The sequence below is a fragment of the Perognathus longimembris genome, chromosome 20 (assembly GCF_023159225.1).
Source record: "Perognathus longimembris pacificus isolate PPM17 chromosome 20, ASM2315922v1, whole genome shotgun sequence".
Classification (NCBI taxonomy): domain Eukaryota; kingdom Metazoa; phylum Chordata; class Mammalia; order Rodentia; family Heteromyidae; genus Perognathus; species Perognathus longimembris.
Window position 1 is genome coordinate 33,749,698 of NC_063180.1, and position 18,384 is coordinate 33,768,081.

The window sequence follows — 18,384 nt, forward strand, 5'->3', positions numbered from 1 at the left end:
GGCCGGCTGGCAGTCAGGAGCCGGAAGGAAGTCCGTATTTCCTTTGCTCTTCCTGTGGGAATGGGGACAGGGTGGGTCATGTCTGTGGCATGGAGCTGATTAGGGACCGGAGGCTGCCGTCGCTCTGCTCCCTGCCCATCCCCGATCAATCATGCACCCCTTGGCCCTGGGAAACAGACTTGAGTTCACTGCCTTCCGAGGCTGCAGGTCTAGAGCTACAGGGGACCCGTGTGTCACAGTCTGACCTTTAGGCTGGAGTACTCAGCGTGACTTAGGAGGCAGACCGCCTGGACTCCAGTCTCCCTGTTCCTCTTTGTGACTTGGGCCCAGGGCACCTCTGTTCCTCATCCTGCAAAGCAGGACAGCACACAGCAAGACTTGTGCAAGGATCACGAATCTTCGTGCCGTACCCCCCCCCCACATAAGAACTGCTTGGTAAATACCACTATATTCCTGTAAGCCACCGCCAGCACTTGAGCTCTTCACAACTAAGAGGACTCAGATGGATCTTTTTTCTCTTCTTTTCTTTCTGCTGGTCCTGGGGCTTGAACTCAGGGCCTGGGTGCTAGCCTTGAGCCTCTCAAAGCTAGCACCTGAGCCACAGCTCCACTTCTGGCTTTCACAGAGGGGTTTTTATTGGAGATAAGAGTCTCATGCATTTTCCTGCCCAGGCTGGCTTCGAACTACTGTCCTCAGATCTCCGCCTCCTGAATAGTTAGGATTGCAGGCATGAGACACCAGCGCCTGGCCACAGATGGTTCTTTGCACCCGTAAGATTATTTTCTTTTCCTTGCCCTAGAGATCCATGTCTCATAGATAAACATAAGCTCTAAATTGTCACCAGAAGAACACGGAGAGAGGGGATCTTCTAGAACCTGGGGTGCCCTTGCCATAATTTATGGACCCACAGGGCCCCCTATGCCCCTGTTGTCTTTTGCCCAAAGGTCATTACCCAAGGAGGCCGACTGTAGCTCCTGAACTTCCCGGAGTCTGGTCCTGAGTTTCCACCACCTGCCTCATCTCCGAGAGCCCGCCTGGCTGCGAGCTTGTGCACGTTAGTCTGAGACCTGAGCCCTGGCTGGCCCATGCACCTTTACTGTGCTGGCGTGGGGGCCCCGCGGGCAGGGGGGCTTCCTGCAAAGCCACAAAGAACATGCTGCTTCTACCCGGAGTCCGCCATTTCCCGAGTGTGTAACAGCACCATGGCTTTCAGGAGAGAGACACAGAGAATGGCAAGTTCCAGGCCAGCCTGGGTGATGTAACCAGACCCTGTCTCCAACAAAACCAAAGGATAGAACAAAATAAACAAGAATTCGGTCTTCCTTTATACACACATATGTGTTATATATGTGTGTGTGTATTATATGTATATCTACACATATAGACCTGTATGTTATATACATATGTATATATTATTCAATATATATGTATGTGTGTATATGTAGATGTATATGCATATATAAATATATATAATTATTTGTGTATTTATACATTGGCCATTTGCCCAGACAGATCATTCCAGACCATTAAGATGAAAGTCTCTGGGTTTTTGTTCTTTTTTTTCTCCCTTAGGCTGTTTGCACAATTTCATTTTGAAATCATTATTTTGAAATTGTTGCTACCCCCTGACATCTAGTTTCTAAATGCTGTTTGCTCCGGGCAACTTCCTGTTTCATTAGGAAGAATAACTTAACTTTAAGGGAAACATCGGCTCTCATTTCCTGAATTAACCCAGTGTGGGAAGTTTTGTTGTTGTTGTTGTTGTTGTTTGCCAGTTGTGGGCTTGAACTCAGGGCCTGAGCACTGTCCCTGGCTTCTTTTTGCTCAAGGCTAGCACTCTGCCAACTTGAGCCACAGCACCACTTCTGGCCTTTTCTATGTATGGGGTGCTGAGGAATCGAACCCAGGGCTTCATGTATACGAGGCAGGCACTTTTGCCACTGGGCCATATTCCTAGCCCAGGTGTGGGAAGTTTTGTCCCCATCTCTTTCTTGCTAGAAACGAGACACAGAACCTGGCTGCTTCCACAGCGCACACCCAGGTGAACAGTAGTCCCCATCCGGCCTCTCTGCAGGGGTGAGGCTGTACACGTGCCCACCATGCTCCCTGGCAGGATAGATACCGAGCGCCTGACTCTGGCTACTGCCATGGGGGCCCTGCATTTTAAATAGCATTCGGTTTTGATTGATTAAATGGCTCACCGCTACATGTTCTAGAATGTTCCAAGGTTGTGATTCAGTCAGCGTGCACCCAGCATGGCAGAGGCCAGCGGCTCCCTGGGGAAAGGTAGCCTCTTTCATGATGGCCTGGATCCCGTTCCAGAGGGCTCCGCCCCTAGGATGGAATCATCTGCCCAAGTCCTGCCATTGTGGTGCTAGTGATTAGGTTGCAACTTAAGAATATCAGAAGGTGGGGCATGGAGAGATGTTAGGAGCATGACAGTCCAATAGCAGCATTTTTCAATGACGTAAAGACCAGCCAGAATGACATACATAGGATTACAACTTGTAGACCATAGTTACCTCCTGTCGGACCCTCCCTCCCTCCCTCCCTCCTTCCCTCCCTCTCTCACTCCCTCTCTCCCTCCTTCCCTCCCTTCCTCCATCCCATCATTCACTGATCTATGGATCTATTAATCCATTTTTCATCTGTCATCCATCCATCCATTCATGCATCCATCTCATCATCCATTCATCTAGTAATCCATCTGTCCTTCCATCCCAGCATCCATTGATCTATCCTCTATCCATCTTCTCTTGGTCCACTGTCCCTCATTCATCTGTCCATCCATCCATGTTTCTACTATACACTAGTTACTCCTATGGGCATTAACAGTCAGTAACCACAAAGCCTTGGCTTTCTAAGAACTTAACATTTGTGAGGAATGGATGATTTAAAAAAAAAAAAAAGACACAATAGTACCCTTCCCAAGGCAGAGGGGCAGGGAGGATTTGAATGTGGCGGCCTGGGTGATGCCACTGTGACCGGCTTGTAAAAGAAAGTGTTGCGTGTTGAAGCAAGGCCCCTTTCTGCAGGGGACAATGAGCCCCGTTCATGAGAAGTCAGCCTTGTTATGTCCCGGGATGCAATCATTCAGCTCCTGTGGTGAGTGGGTATGACCTACGACCTCCGCTGAGCAGGAAGGAAGTGGGTGTGACTCGCACGGTGAGCCCAGTGGACAGGTGTGGGAGACAAGGACTGTCCAGCTGTCCTGGGAGCAGGGGGACGTCTAGGAGGGGAAAATAAGGCAAATGTGGGAGGCCCTCAGGTAGTGTCCCTCTGTGGACGCCCTGGGGGAGGTTTTGCATTCCTAAAAGCCTCACAGATGACATCCTTGCTACTGGTGTTTTTGATTCCCTGTGACCTTGACCTTGCCAGAGCCCACCTATCCTGCACAGATGTCTGTCATGGGGGGGTGGGGCGCGGCAGGGAGAGGAACCTGGGTCCTTCGAGAGGGCTGAGTAGGCTGTCAGCAGCCTGGAAGATCTCTGAAGAGACCAAGCTGAGCTGATCCTCGTGTGTATGTAGGGACTCCTGACAGAGCTGTCTCCAGAGACTCGAGGAATTTGCTGTAGTAGGACAAGGATATCCCAGCCTCTTCTGTGTGTCTCTTGGGGACAGATTTCCCGGGCAATTATTTCTGAGCCTGTGGCAATGGGGTTGGGGGGAAGTTGGACTCTGAAGCCCCACCTCTTGGGTGGGTCTCCAGGAGCCAAGATTTGGTAAAGCACCTGTCAGGAAGTTTAGCCAGCGGCGATGACTGCCAGGGAAACCATTAACCCAGCACTTTGGAAAAGAGCCAACTCCCGGGTAGAGCAGGGGCTCCGTCAACCAAATGGATCACCCAGAGCCGGGATGGAAGGTTTGATGGAGACTGGATCCCTATGGAAGCGTTCATGTCAGTGCAGCTAACCTGTGATTACCAGGAGGAAATTCCTGCCACTTGTCCTCCGCTTGCTTACCTAGCATCATTGACTCCTGGAGCTTCGATTTCTAATAACCTGCTTTGTTTCTTCTTCTTTTGCTTTCAATTTTAATTTCTCTTTCTGTGTATTTTTACTTAAGTAGTTGTCCAAAGGAGTTTCTGTTCCACGTGACAGTTTGGGAGTACAGCAGGCTCCCATTTCAAATGACAGGAAATATTGAAGCTAGTTTCCTGACTTCCTCCAGGCTGGACAGGAGAGGTTAGGGCCCTGTGTAGCTAACTCCATCTTTCTCCTATCTCATCTTTCCAGTTCCCAAGGGCAGTGGGTATTTATCATCACAGGTGATTAAGTTACCATGTGGAGTTTTGCATTTTTATTACATTCCTTGCTTCTAACAAATGCAAATCCTCCCCTCAGGGTCCATATAGACTTATTCTTTTTAAGTCAATCAACCTGGGGGAGGGAGGGGTTAGGGATGGCGTGGGAGTACTGTCTCCACCCCTCTGCCCCCCAGTCAAAATGGCCCTCGTCAGCTGATACTTTGTCAAACACTCAGCCTGCTCCTGGCTTTTGTTCCTTTGAGGAAGACTGAGTTTTTCCAGTGCCCAGTGTTTGTTTTTCTCTTTGGTTCGCTTCCATTTAGGGCTGACTCCAGAGATAAGTGGCTAAAAGGAAAATTCCAACTAGACAACATAGAGCAAAAAAAAAAAAAAACAGGCATGGCTTAAAAGAGCCCTTGATGAAATATTGTCATTTCATAATATGAGTGGGAGCGTCGTGCTTCTGGCCTAAGCATAAACGCCCTATCAGTCCATTCTTCCCTGGATAGAGACTCAGCCCTGGTCCCTGTGACAGAGCCCCCCCCCCCCCCACCAACTTCTGTGTGTCAACAAAATGAAATATTTCTGGTTCACTCCCAGGTGCCTCCCTGGGGTATGGCTGTAGGCAAGAAGGACAGGAGGAGACTTTCTTTTTTCTTTAATCTAGCAGGGTGCTGTGCCCAGGGTGATGAAAGGCGGGGCCTTATGTAAGTTGTTAATCATGGAGAGCATGTCATGTCTTGTAAGAAAATAGCCATAACTGTGCTTACACCGTCTCTCCCTAACACCAGCCAGCAGTCTGCTGAGATGTATCACGGGGTTAGAAGACAGATTGTTGTGGTTCACATCCAGCTGTGTGATCTTCGAGAAAGATACGTAACTTAAACTTATCCGGTCTCATCTCGTCTCCTCTAGGAAATGGAAACAGAAACGACCTCCCCAGTAGCTGGGAACATAGTGAAAATTCGCAGCACTGGAGGACAGATTTCCTGCCACTCTGTCTGTCCTTGTTTATTAATTTGTTTTCTTAAAGACTGCTTTTAAAACAAGACAGAAATCGACCTAAAGTTGAACGTTGCCGGTAGGATCTAATCCTGAACGTTGATTGGGCCAAAATGAAAGGGACCGGACCCTCCTGGTGTCTGGCCGTCCTTCCACGCCGGCTGCACGGATGGCCTGTAAACACTGGCAGGTGTTCTGCCCACCGAAACAATGCCACCACTGTCTTCCCCACAGAGTCACTCTGCCTGGACATGAACGGCCTGGAGGATCTGTGTGTTCCCATGGGTGAGGCCGAGCTGGGCCCGGGAGCCCAGGCTCTGTGGTAGGATGCTCAGATCGATGTCTTCTCACGGTACCAGGCCTGGAAGTCTGCCTGCCGTGCACTAGAACAGGATGAGTTTGGGCAGAAATGGCAGACTTTAGGATGGGGCCGGATGAAGAATGCCTGCCTCGCCTCTGGCTCCCTGAGCACCCAGGGGTAGGGCTGCTTGTTGACGGGTGGTGGTTGAAGTGTGGGGAACAGCAATTGGAGGGAGAAAGTGAGATGCGTCATCAGAGGTTGTGGCTGGCCATAGGGTACTTGCTCAGAAAATGACAGAGTTTGCCAGGGTAGGGATGGCTCACGCCCGTATTCATGGCTACTTGATGAGGCTGAGAATGAGAAGTGGTTGATGGTTCAAGGCTAGCCCAGGGCAGAACAGTTCAGAAGACTTCTTCTCGACTTAGAACTGGGTCCAGCAGCCTATGCCTGTCATCCTAAACCACATGGGAGACTCAGAGCGGGAGAATTCCAGTCCAAGGCCAGTCCAAGCAGAAACCTGGGAGACTCCATCCCAACAGAGGAAATTTGGGTGTCGTAGTGCATTCTGATCACCCTTGCCATGAGAAGAAGCCCCAAAATAGATGGGTCTTGGTCCAGGCCTGTACCTGAACAAGGAGCCAGATCCTATCTTGAAAATGTCTAGTGAAAGAGGTCGGAGTCATGTCCCACTTGGGAGAGCATGAGCCAGTGAGCAAAAGCATCAGGCAGCAAATCCAAGTCCCAATCTTGGACTAAAAAAGAAAGAGAGAGAGAAAGACAAGGTTGGAGGCATGGCTCCATAGGCACCCAGGAGAGAGGTTGGAGGTCTCCATTGGTTCAAGATGTCTAGAAGTTTCTGGAAAGCAACCGGTGTGGCCATTATCCTCCACACTTGTGCCTCAGAGGGTCACAAGCGGCAAGAAAGCGCGTGCTCGCGGCTAAGTTCCCAGCGATGCTGACACAGGAAGGTGTCTCTTTCCACACTGCTTATTTTATAAGCAATGAAGTCAGAAGGAGCTGGGGTGACCCAGTTCACCTGAGAGGGCACAGGCTCTCCCACAGGATGCACCTGGGGCCCATCCATCTCCCTGCCACGCTCCCCAGTGAACCCCAGAGCCCTGAGCCCACACAGCCGAGCGCCAACTCACCCACCCCACGTCACTCCACAGCCACTTCCGAGCCGGAGCCACAAATGCCTTGCTCTGCACAGCCCACGGGAGAAACAATGCCTGGGTTCTCAACAGCTGCCTTCCCAGAAAGCGCATTTCCTTCTGTGTTTGCAGATAGAGCTGTCTCCTGCCCAGACCTGCCTGCCTGCCTGCCTGCCTGCCTGCTTGCACAGTCTCTCCAGTGTATGTCTCTTGGCTGGTAGCTTCTGTGAGACATAAACATCTCATTTCTATCATCGTTCTCCTCCCAGGCCTGGCTCCATTATTCCCTCTCCTCTGGGGGCCATTGGAGTCTACTGTGGAGGGCCGAGAAGGCCTGATGGGGCCCTTGTTTGTAAATGGCATGGAGAAATCTGGCTAAAGTGATCAGATGTTTAGATGGAGACAAGAGGCTTCTCCTTACCTAAGTGTGTGACAAAGCATAGATATGTGCATAGATGCTCATTCTGCACAGGGAGGGGGTAATTGGGAGAAAAGAATCTAGCTGCTCCTTGGGGTGACAATGAGATGGAAAGGTCACAGAGCAACTGAAGTGGTACTCTACTGCTTCACTCACCCACCTGCTAAAAATAATGCCTGAAAGAACCTGGGGGTGGGGTGGAGTGGAGCAGTGGCTAGGCGTGCCTCTCCGGTTTATCTCCTCTCTCCTCCCTGGTCATCTCTGATGCCCCCACCCACACTCAACAGGTGCTGCCTGTATTATGCACTGGCTATTCAGACAGATGTGTGTACAGCTGGCCCTTGACAGTGGCACTGTCCCATCCCCATCTAAATCTGCCCTCTGAGGGTTCTGATCAATTTATAAGCGCATGCAGCTGTCATGAGGGTCAGTTCTTAAACATTTCCATCCCGGCAAAAACTTACCCAAGCCCGTGTCTCTAATAGTCCCTGCCCCAGCCTCACATTAGGCAACCTGCCCGCTTTCTTCATAGATCTTGCCTCCCCGGGATGCTTCTTACACATGAGGCCACACAGTCTGTCTTTTGGTAACCACATGTCATTTTGGAAGTTAATCCACATGATCACATGTGTGGTTTGTTTAGAGGATAACAGACTTACAGGTTGCATGGCTTTAGATTTCTGGATTGGTCACCATTTGTTTCTCTATTGCTGGTGAGGGACAATGAGGTATTTATTATGGAGTTTGGGGTTATTACGGACAGTGCTGCTGTCTGGTGTCTTTATGTTAAAATGTTCTCTCAGGTAGACTCCTGGGAGTGGAATTACTGGGTCCTGTGGTCAACTTATGTTTAACTTTTTAAGGATATGATCAACAGTTTTCCAAACTCTATTTTATCTTCGTTGTTGTTGTTGGTCGTGGGGCTTAAACTTGGGGTCTAGGCACTGTCTCTGAGCTCTTTCACATAAGGCTAGTACTCTACCGCTTTGTGCCACAGCACCACTGTCGGCACCCCTTTCACCCTTGTGTGTTTCCTGCCCCGTCCCGCCGGGCGGAAAGCTGGAGTGCAGTCCAATGTGCAAACCTTGGCGGTGCGTAGTTGCGAGACGCCTCTCCTCCCCTCGCACCCTTAAAGAACGACATGGGAGTCACGCTGGCTGTCTCGCAGGTAAGCTTCTGGAACTTACACCGGTTTTACTCAGGGGAAGGGTTTATATAACAGTAATGGTGGCAGAAAGGGGAGGGACCAACTGCATACTAGCAATAGGCTGATAAGCTGCCCATCATAGTGATGTCACAGAACTTCCTCTATGGGCGGTCATCACATCCCATAAGACCGCCCCTTGGGCCTGGCCTGGCGCCATTTTCACACACACGTGGCCCAGGCGGAAGGCAGGGCTGGTTTGCTACCTCTTCCGGTTCTGAACCGGAACCGGGGGTAGGAGTGGATAACAGCCAAGCAGCCCCAGGGCGGGAGAAGAGGCAGGCCTCTCGGGACTGCCCCTTAAAGGTATAGCCAGAGCCCAACAACCACTTCCTCTGTCATTCTTTTCTATGAACACCATTCCCTGGCCATTCCATGACTTGGTTGATTGGTAGGGTTCCAGTTGGTGGGTCTGTGTTTCTACTGTTTCTTGGCCTACATCACTTCTCATGAAATGTCCGCTGTCACACAGCTTGAGGATTCCTGGTACTGGCTGCGTAGAACTCCCATGCTGACCTGCATGGGGGGAAGGCAATGGTTCAGAACTGGTTCATGAGTAAACTGATCCTCAATGGGTTGCATGCTTTTAGTTGATTTCCAGCGTCTTTTAACAGTTGAGCTATTTGCTCCGGTCTTATCATGGTTTTTTTGAAAGGAGGAGTTGCCAAGATTTCCCCACTGCCACGGCAGTCCTGTTGTCCTTTCCCCACCACCTGGAAGGAGAATTTGTATGGTCATTTAACAGTGTAGACTTTGGCTCCAGAGTTCTGGGTTTGAGTCTTATCCCTGCCTTGGGCTGGTTGCAAGATCTTGGTCAAATAACTAGACTTTGAACAAATGGTTTAAAACCTCTAGGCCTCGGCTTCCTCATCTATAACTCAGAAGTGACTGCCATCCCTACCTAAGGGGCACTACTGTTCTGAAGGCGAAATGGGCTGTAGTGGGCAGGGAACACCAGCCACACTGGGCACTGTAAATGCTGAATTCATAGCACTTTCTGCTGACTCAGCGAGGGCAGAGGACCTATCTTCTTAAACATCTGAACCCCTGCCTCCCATCCGTGACGTGGCACCTCTGCACACAGTCAGCTTGTCCACTCCCCTGATCATCTTTACTAAGTGACCTTGATGTACGGGGGGTGAGGGGGTGATGTGGGGGGGAAGGGGATGCGGGCAGCACTTAAAGGACCTGAGGGTACAGAGAGAAGCTGTGGTGGATCCAGCAGCAGGTGATAGTAGTGGTGGTGGTGGTGGCTGGGTTGAGGCGAAAGGTTATTAATATCCCTGTGTTTCCAGCTCTCCCAAGCAACTGTCTGCAAGGCCCCAGGCTGCCCACATGCCACATTGGATTGAAAGCAGATCTGCACGCTTGCATTTTCAAGCAGTTAATTAACACAGTTGCCACTCTCTCAGATATTCCCTGGTATCCAACCCCCCCCCCACCAACCCCTCCACCCCACCTCGCCCTCAGAGCATGGCCTGTCCAGGATGCTGAGTAAAGTATTTGCACAAAGAGGGAGCGGGGAAGGAGGGCCATCAGATGGAATACTGGCCCATTTGAAGGCTGGAGAATAAGAAAGATCTGGGCCAGTATAGCAAATTACAAATAAAAGTTGGTGCAAATGAGAGGCCAGACAGGCAGAGTGAATGTGGCCTGATTGCAGCAGTGATGATTGGGGGAAAAAAAAAGGTCTTCAGTGACGAGAACAGATATAGAGGAGGGATCTCTCCTAAGGGAGAGGTAGTCCTTTGCCTGCACATCCATTCCCCTTTCTTCTGCTGCTAGGACCCTTCCCTCCTCAAGCTATGCTGAAAGGGGCTCCATCATCACTTTACTTACCCATGTCATTTCTTCTTTGTTCAGTGACAGATATGCCTTTTGGTCTTTTTGTTGTTGGTGGTGGTGGTGGTTGTAGGGCTTGAACTTGGGGCCTGGGTGCGGTCCTTGAATTCTTTTGCTCAAGGGTAGCACTGTACTACTTGAGCTCCAGTGCCACTTCCATTTTGGGGGGTTGGTTTTTTTTGTACTTAATTGGAGATGAGTCTCACAGGCTTTCCTACCCAAGCTGGCTTTGAGCCAGGATCCACAGATCTCAGCTTCCTGAGTAGCTAGGATTACAGGTATGAACCACTAGCACCGGCAACCTTCTGGTCATTATCTGGGCATCTGTTGGTAGACTTTGTGCTTATTACTGGTCCTTATGCATCCAAGAAGTGGTACCAGGCCGTTTTACTCTGGAGGGAGTGTCGGCTGTCCTCCCATGCAGGAGAGGCAGAGCTGGATGGGGCAGCAGGGACATCTCCATCACTTACAGGCAATGTGCTTCTTCATTCCTGACTCAGGCTCCTTCCAGCACATGGCAGGAAACAGGCTAGACCTACAGCAGCACTTGGGCCGTAGTGGTTGGATGGTTGGCGGTCCCGCACTTGCCACACCATGTGTCTCTGGTGCAGCCCAGGGCATTGCACCAGAAATAATCATGGCAGCCCAGCCTGCCAGGTGAGAGCCGCAGGCCAGTGTGCATGTGCCAGGGAAGCAGCTCATGGTGTGTGTGTGTGTGTGTGTGTGTGTGTGTGTGTGTCTGTCTGTCTGTCTGTCTGTCTGTCTGTTTCCTTCACAGTTTTGACACCAAAATTAAACTGCTGTATGGTTTCTGGCAGCTTGAAAAAAAAAATGCTGCCTTACCGGATGTTGTATGTTGTGACGTGGTCACCTGTCACCTTGTTCTCTGGCAGGTGACGTTCTTACGGGTGACGTTCAGTGTCCAGGGCAGGGTACCGTGAGCTCTGGTGTTGAGGATCAACTCGCTCTTGAGGAATCTATAGCTAATGATTCCGGAACCCGGCTCAGGACAGGAAGCTTGTAAAGAGCATGCTCCTGTGAAATGACAAGTCGAATTTGAAGGACAAGGGGGTTAAAGCAATTAACATCTTAACACCATGGCTTCAGTATGGCTCTAGAGTTAGGAGGTGTAGGTATGAGATTCCTAATAAAGAAAGCAGAAAGGGAACTACAACGCGACATGGGCTTCAGGGGACCTTGGGTGGGATAAATGAAGAAAATTAGTTACTGTTAAGAAGCAGAGTTTTGATTTAAAGCTCAACCTTAAGCCGCTATTCTTTTTGTTTTGTTCTTACATTTTTATTGTCAAGGTGATGTATGGAGGGGTTACCGTTACCTAGGCGAGGTAGCCATGAGCGTCTGCCTCACTGCTACATCTCCCAGGATAGCGACAAGTGTGTCCCTGTCACAACCTACAGACCAGACAGGGGCGCGGCGTCATCTCCCATCCGCTCTAGGAAGCCTGTGGTAGCGCCTCTCTCCCATCCCTGCCCCTGCAGCAAGCCTGTGGAGGTTGAGTCGTGAATGTAACCGGAGGCTTCATGTCACATTCAGGTCCTTGTCCGCCTTCCTGCCCCGTGACTCACCTGCCTCTCCATCCTTCCCCATAGTTGTCTTGGGCTTTGCTTGGCAAACAGCAGCTGCTCAGTAAATATTTGTTAAACAAACAGAAGGTGGACAAGAATAAAAGATGGGGAGGGCAGAGAAAAGATTCCACGGTGGGGTGGGTGGGAGGGAGGGTCCTCAGCCCGTCTCTGGTGTGTTTGTTTACCTGATGTCTTCCGGGGAAAGCCTACATAGTTTAGAAATTTCCAGAAGGGAGTGGAACTTGAGATCATCTTACCACGTTCTTGGGCTTCCCATTTTGCAGCTCGGGTGTTGGCTCGGTTACCGTTGTTTTTCTCAGGTAGATTCTAGGTGGTCACAACCTAGATCCGGGCAGCCTGCACTTGGGGAGTGTTGTACACACCCGGGTTTTAGGAACTGGTATCCGATTTTGTGGGTGAAGGCATATGGGGGTGGAGGAGATAAGATGGAAACATTTGGAGTTGTGTACCACCTGCCCGGCTTGTTTGTTGAGATGGGGGTGTCCTTAACTTTTTGCCTAGGTTGTCCTGAAATCATCCATCCATCCATCCATTCATGCATCAATCCATACATTTATTTGTTTGTCTGCTTGTTTATTCCTCAAGTAGCAGGGATTATAGGCATATGCCTCCATGCCTGGCCTCCCGTCTGTGCTCCTTGGTCGGCGGGGAGGGAGGGCATGGGGTCACCTGGTGCGCCCGTCGGTCTGGGCCTTGACTTCTCTCTCCACCCCCCAGGTGAGCGTGCTGACCACGCTGGAGCGCAGGTTCAACCTGCAGAGCGCGGACGTGGGTGTGATCGCCAGCAGCTTCGAGATCGGGAACCTGGCGCTGATCCTCTTCGTCAGCTACTTCGGGGCGCGCGGGCACCGGCCCCGCCTCATCGGCTGCGGGGGCATCGTGATGGCGCTGGGCGCGCTGCTGTCGGCGCTGCCTGAGTTCCTGACCCACCAGTACAAGTACGAGGCGGGTGAGCTCCGCTGGGGCGCCGAGGGTCGAGACGTGTGCGCCCCCAACGCCTCGGAGGGCCCCCCTGGGCCCGCCCCGGACCTCATCTGCCGGAACCGGACGACCACCAACATGATGTACCTGCTGCTCATCGGCGCGCAGGTGCTGCTGGGCATCGGTGCTACCCCCGTGCAGCCCCTGGGGGTCTCCTACATCGACGACCACGTGCGGAGAAAGGACTCCTCGCTCTACATAGGTACGGGGAGCCGCGGGGCCCGGACTGGGACCGTGCGCAATGGGCATGCGCCCTGGGCGCAGTAGGCGCAGGTTGGGGGGGGCGGCAATCTGGAAGATTCTGATAAACTACTGACACACCTGGGCTGGGGGCCCAGGGAGCCTTGAGTGTGGGTATGAGTGGATCCAGGGGGCGAACAAGGGGATCACTTCCCTGAAAAATACCCCCCAAGTGGGTTCTCACGCTGGTAAAAGCTTGAGCTCTCACCATGCTCTGGTCTGAACAGCCCTTGTCTGGGCAGAGGTCCTGGTGTCAGTTATGCTTAGGCCATGGGGCTGCCTGGAATTATTCATCACCAGGGTGGATTGGGGGGGGGGGGCAATCCAAACTTGGAAGAAATCTGGACCAATCCCCTGGCCACTGCACTTTCCAAGGCCAGGAGAACTGATTGGGGATTAATTCCCAAGTTGTGACTTCTGGTGATGGTTGAACGAGGCAGGAAAGGGCTATCTACGTAGGAAGAAAGGAAGTTTGTGCGCGTGTGTAAAAGAATTCTTTGGCACCCTTGCCATCTCTGGTATTTTACACTGGGAAGATAAGGGTGTCAGGTGGCTGTCGGTGGACACCGTTGGCTGGCCTTCATCAGGTGAGGGCCAGCCCACCCTGCATTTGCAGCGCTTCTGTGTGTGGCAACAGCACTTTTGCTCCCTGCAGCTGTTGAGTTGCTCTCATGCTGAGCCCTGGAAAAAAAAAAGAAGTCAACCACATCTGCCTTCCTTAAGCGGAGTGCCTTGAGATCTAAGTTAATTATAACACGCAGGTTTAAGTTAAAATAGAATTGGAATGGCGGTTGACATGAGCTTTCTGCACCATGCTGGAACAGAAGTAGCAAAGAGCTGGTCTTGCTCTTGTCTTCCTGTGGAGTTGATTGCTTTTTATTTTCTTTTTGGGCCAGCACTGGGGCTTGGAACCCAGGGCCTGGGCACACTGTCCCTGAGCTTTTTCTGTGCAAGGCTGGAACTCTACCACTGAAGCCACAGCTCCACTTGCAACTTTTCAGTGGTTCATTGGAGATAAGAGTCTCGCAGACTTTCCTGCTGGAGCTGATCCTCAGATCCCAGCCTCCTGAGTAGCTAGGATTACAGGCATGAGCCACTGGTGCTGGGCTCGGAGTTAACTTCTTTGCTGACGATGTTATTTTAGCTCTCTGCAACAGGAGGCCGTGGGTGGCAAGATGAAGAGTGTATGGATCCTCAGCTTGTTGTGCCCTTCCTATGGAGCAAAGGCAAAAATACCTGGTCCTTCTCCCCCAAAAGTTAGGGACCTATGTTGTGTCTCGGGGTGACTGTGATGGAGTTAAAGTGATTGTTTGCCTTTGTTTCTGCTAAAATGTCCATGAAAGTCAAGACCCTGTGAGTGTGTTACAGACCAGGCCATGGGCTACGCATATCACTAAAAACAGCCTCTCATGATGTAGCCAGACAATTGGTCTGTGACGCTGAGCGATGTCTCCTAGGGCTGTGACAGGCAGATAAATCAGAGCTCAGGGAAGTAACTGAGGGCTGGATTGCTGACCTCTTGTCTCTAATGAATCAAGAATCAAGTTGAAAAGAAATCTCTCCCTACAATAGCTCCTAGGCTATGCCAGCACTCAGGCACCAGGGCTTGGGGCTTCTATGAGCCGTCTGCTTCTTTCTTGGTGAATCAGGTTCTGACTGTGATGTTTTCCCCATTGGGTAGGGCTTGGTTTGTGAGTTCAAAGCCTCAGCTGTGGGAGACCAGGTAGCTCCTAAATTCTTTCTGACCTTCTTGGATTCTGAGTTCTGCCCAGCCCATGGATACCTGAGCGGGTCTGGTCTGGCGAAATTCTGCAACATGACAGCTTGCAGTCCTGCAGATGGCTGCCCAGAGTCTCCCCGTCATTGTTCTAGAGAACAGAGCAATCCTTCTGCACAGATTGGCTTTTCTGGGTGACTTTTTAATTCCATGACTGGTTCAAATTCTCCTGGCAAACTGTTTTCTAAAAAGACCATAGCATGTACAGAGAAAACTGGCTTGGTGTATTTCTCATTGAGCCATGAAAGAGGATTGGTGATGGGGTGAATGTTTGGGCCTTCATCTCCTCTAATTGGACGCCAATTCTGGAAGCCACTTTTTCATTTTGCTTCAGGAAGTAACATGGGGAGCTGACAGGGAACAGAGGGTATAGATGTGAGCCCCCTCCCCCCGATTCCAGCTCCTGCAAAAAAATGATTTGGACAGAGGCCCCCCGAGGCTGCTGCGTGAGCAGTAGAAAAAGAGCGGATCACAGGTTTGTCTTCAGCCAACTGGGGGAGAAGAATTCGCCATGCAGCCCAGCTAGAGGCAAGCTGGGAGTTCCTGCCCAGGCACCTCTTTCCATGGGGTGCAGCCGCCAGCACACTATTGGGCTGCTGGGGCTCACCTATGAGGGGCCTCTCTGGCTGACCCCAGTCTGTGGCCAGCCCTCGGCCAGGGTGAGGAGGGAACTCATTACCAAGCTGACGGTGCTGGCTGACTGAACGGGGACTGGGCTCTGCTGGCAGGCGTCTCAGCTGCCCAGGGTGGCCGGATAATGACCCGGGGAGGCGCGTGGCACTTTTGTTCCCAGAGGGACAGAATGAGCTGAGTGGTGGCGGAAACCAGTGGGTCCCCTGCCCAGGTCTTAGGATCAGCTGTTTGGGAGTCCGGTCACGTCTCCAGCCCTTGTGTTCTGACTTCACATCAGCTCCTGTTTTCTTAGTTGTTTTTTGTTTGTTTAAGTTCAAACTACAGCTTTTTTTGTTTTTCAAATTTGGAGTGTGTGTGGATACTGTCATGGACTTACTTCGGCATTCTTTGACTAGCTGCCTCACTTGGCTCTGGCTTTTTTCTTTCCTTTTTTTTCGAAAGAAGTGACAAAGAGTTTTTCAAATAATTTTATTCCTTGTTGGAAAGTATTATACATTTACTTTTGGCAATCTTCCTTCTTTCTTTCCCTTTCCTCCTTTCTCCAACCAACCTTCCTTCCTTCCTTCCTTCCTTCCTTCCTTCCTTCCTTCCTTCCTTCCTTCCTTTTTCCCTCCCTCCCTCCCTCCTTCTCTCCCTCCCCTCTCTCTCTTTCTTTCTTCCTTTCTGCCTGATCTAGGGCTTGAACTCAGTGCCTGAGCTTTTTCACTCAGGGCTAGCACTCTACCACTTTAAGCCACAGCTCCACTTCCAGTTTTCTGCTGGTTCATTGGAGATAAGAGTCTCACGGATTTTCCTGCCCTGGCTGGCTTCAAACTCTGATCCTTAGCCATCAGACTCCAGAGTAGCTAGGGTTACAGATGTGAGCCACAGGTGCCCAGCTGAGAACTTTTCTGCGTGGTCGCTAGCCGGGGAGATAGAGGTCTTACAGCAGCACTCGACTCCCCGTGCAACAGAGCAAGCTGAATGGCAGATACATTATACACAGACCAGACGTGTCATGTTTTCCTTGTCATTTATACCAAAGCCGAGAGCAGCCAGCCCTCTGTGTTCCAGATAATGGTGGAAAAAAAAAAAGAATTATTCTGATTTCAGCTGCTAAGTGTTTATTTAGAATAAAGGTCACAAGAAAAGCAATCAAGCAACCAAAGAGAGCCACATTTCTCTTCAGAGCCTTGAGAGCAGAGAGTGTTTTTGCTACTGATGAGTTTTTCTTAATTTTTTTTTATCTTAACCTGGTATTGGGTAAAGATGTGTTTTTAATACCCTAAAGAGTGAAGGGTTGGGTCTGGAGCGATTGCATGGTGATGGTAGCCCTTTGGGAAAAAGAAAATGAGCCACAAGGAGTCCTTCCCTCCCCTTCCCAGGGGGTGGGTCAGTGTGTTGCTCTGGAGGACCCTCTGCAGGCTAACTATCAGCTTAGTGTGCTATACTGGATGGTTTTCTTATTCTGACATACTGTTTTTTGTTGTTGTTGTTGTTGTTTATGTGATAACAAGGAATTGAACCCAGGGCCTCATGTAAGCACTCTATCACTACACCACATTCCTAGCCCTATAGATGATTGATTTTTTTGTGTGTAAAGTTTCTTTTCTTTTCTTTTCCTTCCTTCCTTCCTTCCCCTCTTTCTTTCTTCCTTCCTTCCTTCCTTCCCCTCTTTCTTTCTTTCTTCCTTCCTTCCTTCCATCCTTCCTTTCTTCCTTCCTTCTTGTCTTTCTTTCTCTCTTTCTTTTTTCCTCCCTTCTTTCTTTCTCTCCCTTCCTTCCTTCCTTCCTTCCTTCCTTCCTTCCTTCCTTCCTTCCTTCCTTCCTTCCTTCCTTCCTTCCTTCCTTCCTTCCTTCCTTCCTTCCTTCCTTTTGTCAGTCCTGAGGCTTGAACTCAGGGCCTGGGTGCTGTCCATGAGCCTCTTTGTTCTCAAGGCTAGTGCTCTACCAGTTGAGCCACAGCGCCACTTCCTAAACTATATTTTAAAAAATCAGTTAGTATCTTTGCAGGTTAAGTATCTTTTATCTGAAGTACTCAGGGCCAAAGTATCTCAGTTTCAGTTTTTTAATATTTGAAGTATATTTTCAGCAAGCATTACTGCTTGAGCCTCCCTAATCTGAAGAAAGAAATAAAAAAAATCAAGAACATCCAAAACCTACAGTTTTTTGAGCGCCAGCATGATGCTTAAAAAGTTCCAGATTTTGAAGCGTGTCCGATTTAGCCTCTTCAGACGAAGAATCTTCGGCCTGTTACAAATGATTGACTCACTTGTAGATAATTGCATCATATTTAGTCACCCTAGACAGGCCGGGATTTTCTGGTTGAGCTTTTAGGTAGTAAAGGGTCCACATTCGTGCAAAACTCCCAGGGCTCAGATTGGTTCTGGGAGATTCAACGTGAACTGAAATCCAGTCATCCAGAAGGGCCATGACTCTTTCCAGAAGCTAATGAATGGGGCCGGAGGGGTGTGGTGCAGACAGCGGTGCGCGGGCTCCGTCTGCGAAGGGAAGGCAGTCCTAGGGGCAGAGCAGAGCAGTCTGGGTGCTTCAGGCAGCCTGTGGTCCTTGCCCCATCCTGTGTGACTCATCACTCGCTGGGATGCAAATCTGATAGCTGAGAGGAACGGAAATCCCTAGCTATCAGGTAAACAGAAGGACCAACTGAATGACAGCTCCCAACCCTTGGTGGCTCAACACTGGTAGCATGCGCTTTAGATTTTTCTCTCCCCCCCTCCCCCACCAATGTGATTGGCCAACTTTAGACTGCTGAAGTCACAAAGAAATAAAATAAATTTTAAAAAAATGCCAGCACCAGGATCTGGTATTTTCTGCTGTGACTTGGAATCAGGAGGCATTGAGTTAACAGGGAAGCAGGGGTGGGGGTGGGGGTGGCCTTCCCCTGGCAGGAATCGGGGGACACTTGCTCTGGATAAATCCCTTCCATGCTATTCTAGCCGACCCCTTATCCACTACCTTATAAAACCAGAAATATCTGGATGGA

At 50.4% G+C, this 18,384-nt stretch overlaps 1 protein-coding gene across 2 annotated transcripts in view; it reads left to right on the top strand.

The window, feature by feature from the left end:
- The window catches only part of Slco3a1 (solute carrier organic anion transporter family member 3A1), a 126,429-nt gene that overhangs the window by 24,201 nt on the left and 83,844 nt on the right, over positions 1–18,384 (top strand). For both annotated transcript variants that reach the window (XM_048368601.1, XM_048368600.1), the window contains exon 2: positions 12,489–12,954. In XM_048368601.1, coding sequence (XP_048224558.1) covers positions 12,489–12,954 — 466 coding nt within the window. The remainder of the gene's footprint in view (positions 1–12,488; positions 12,955–18,384) is intronic.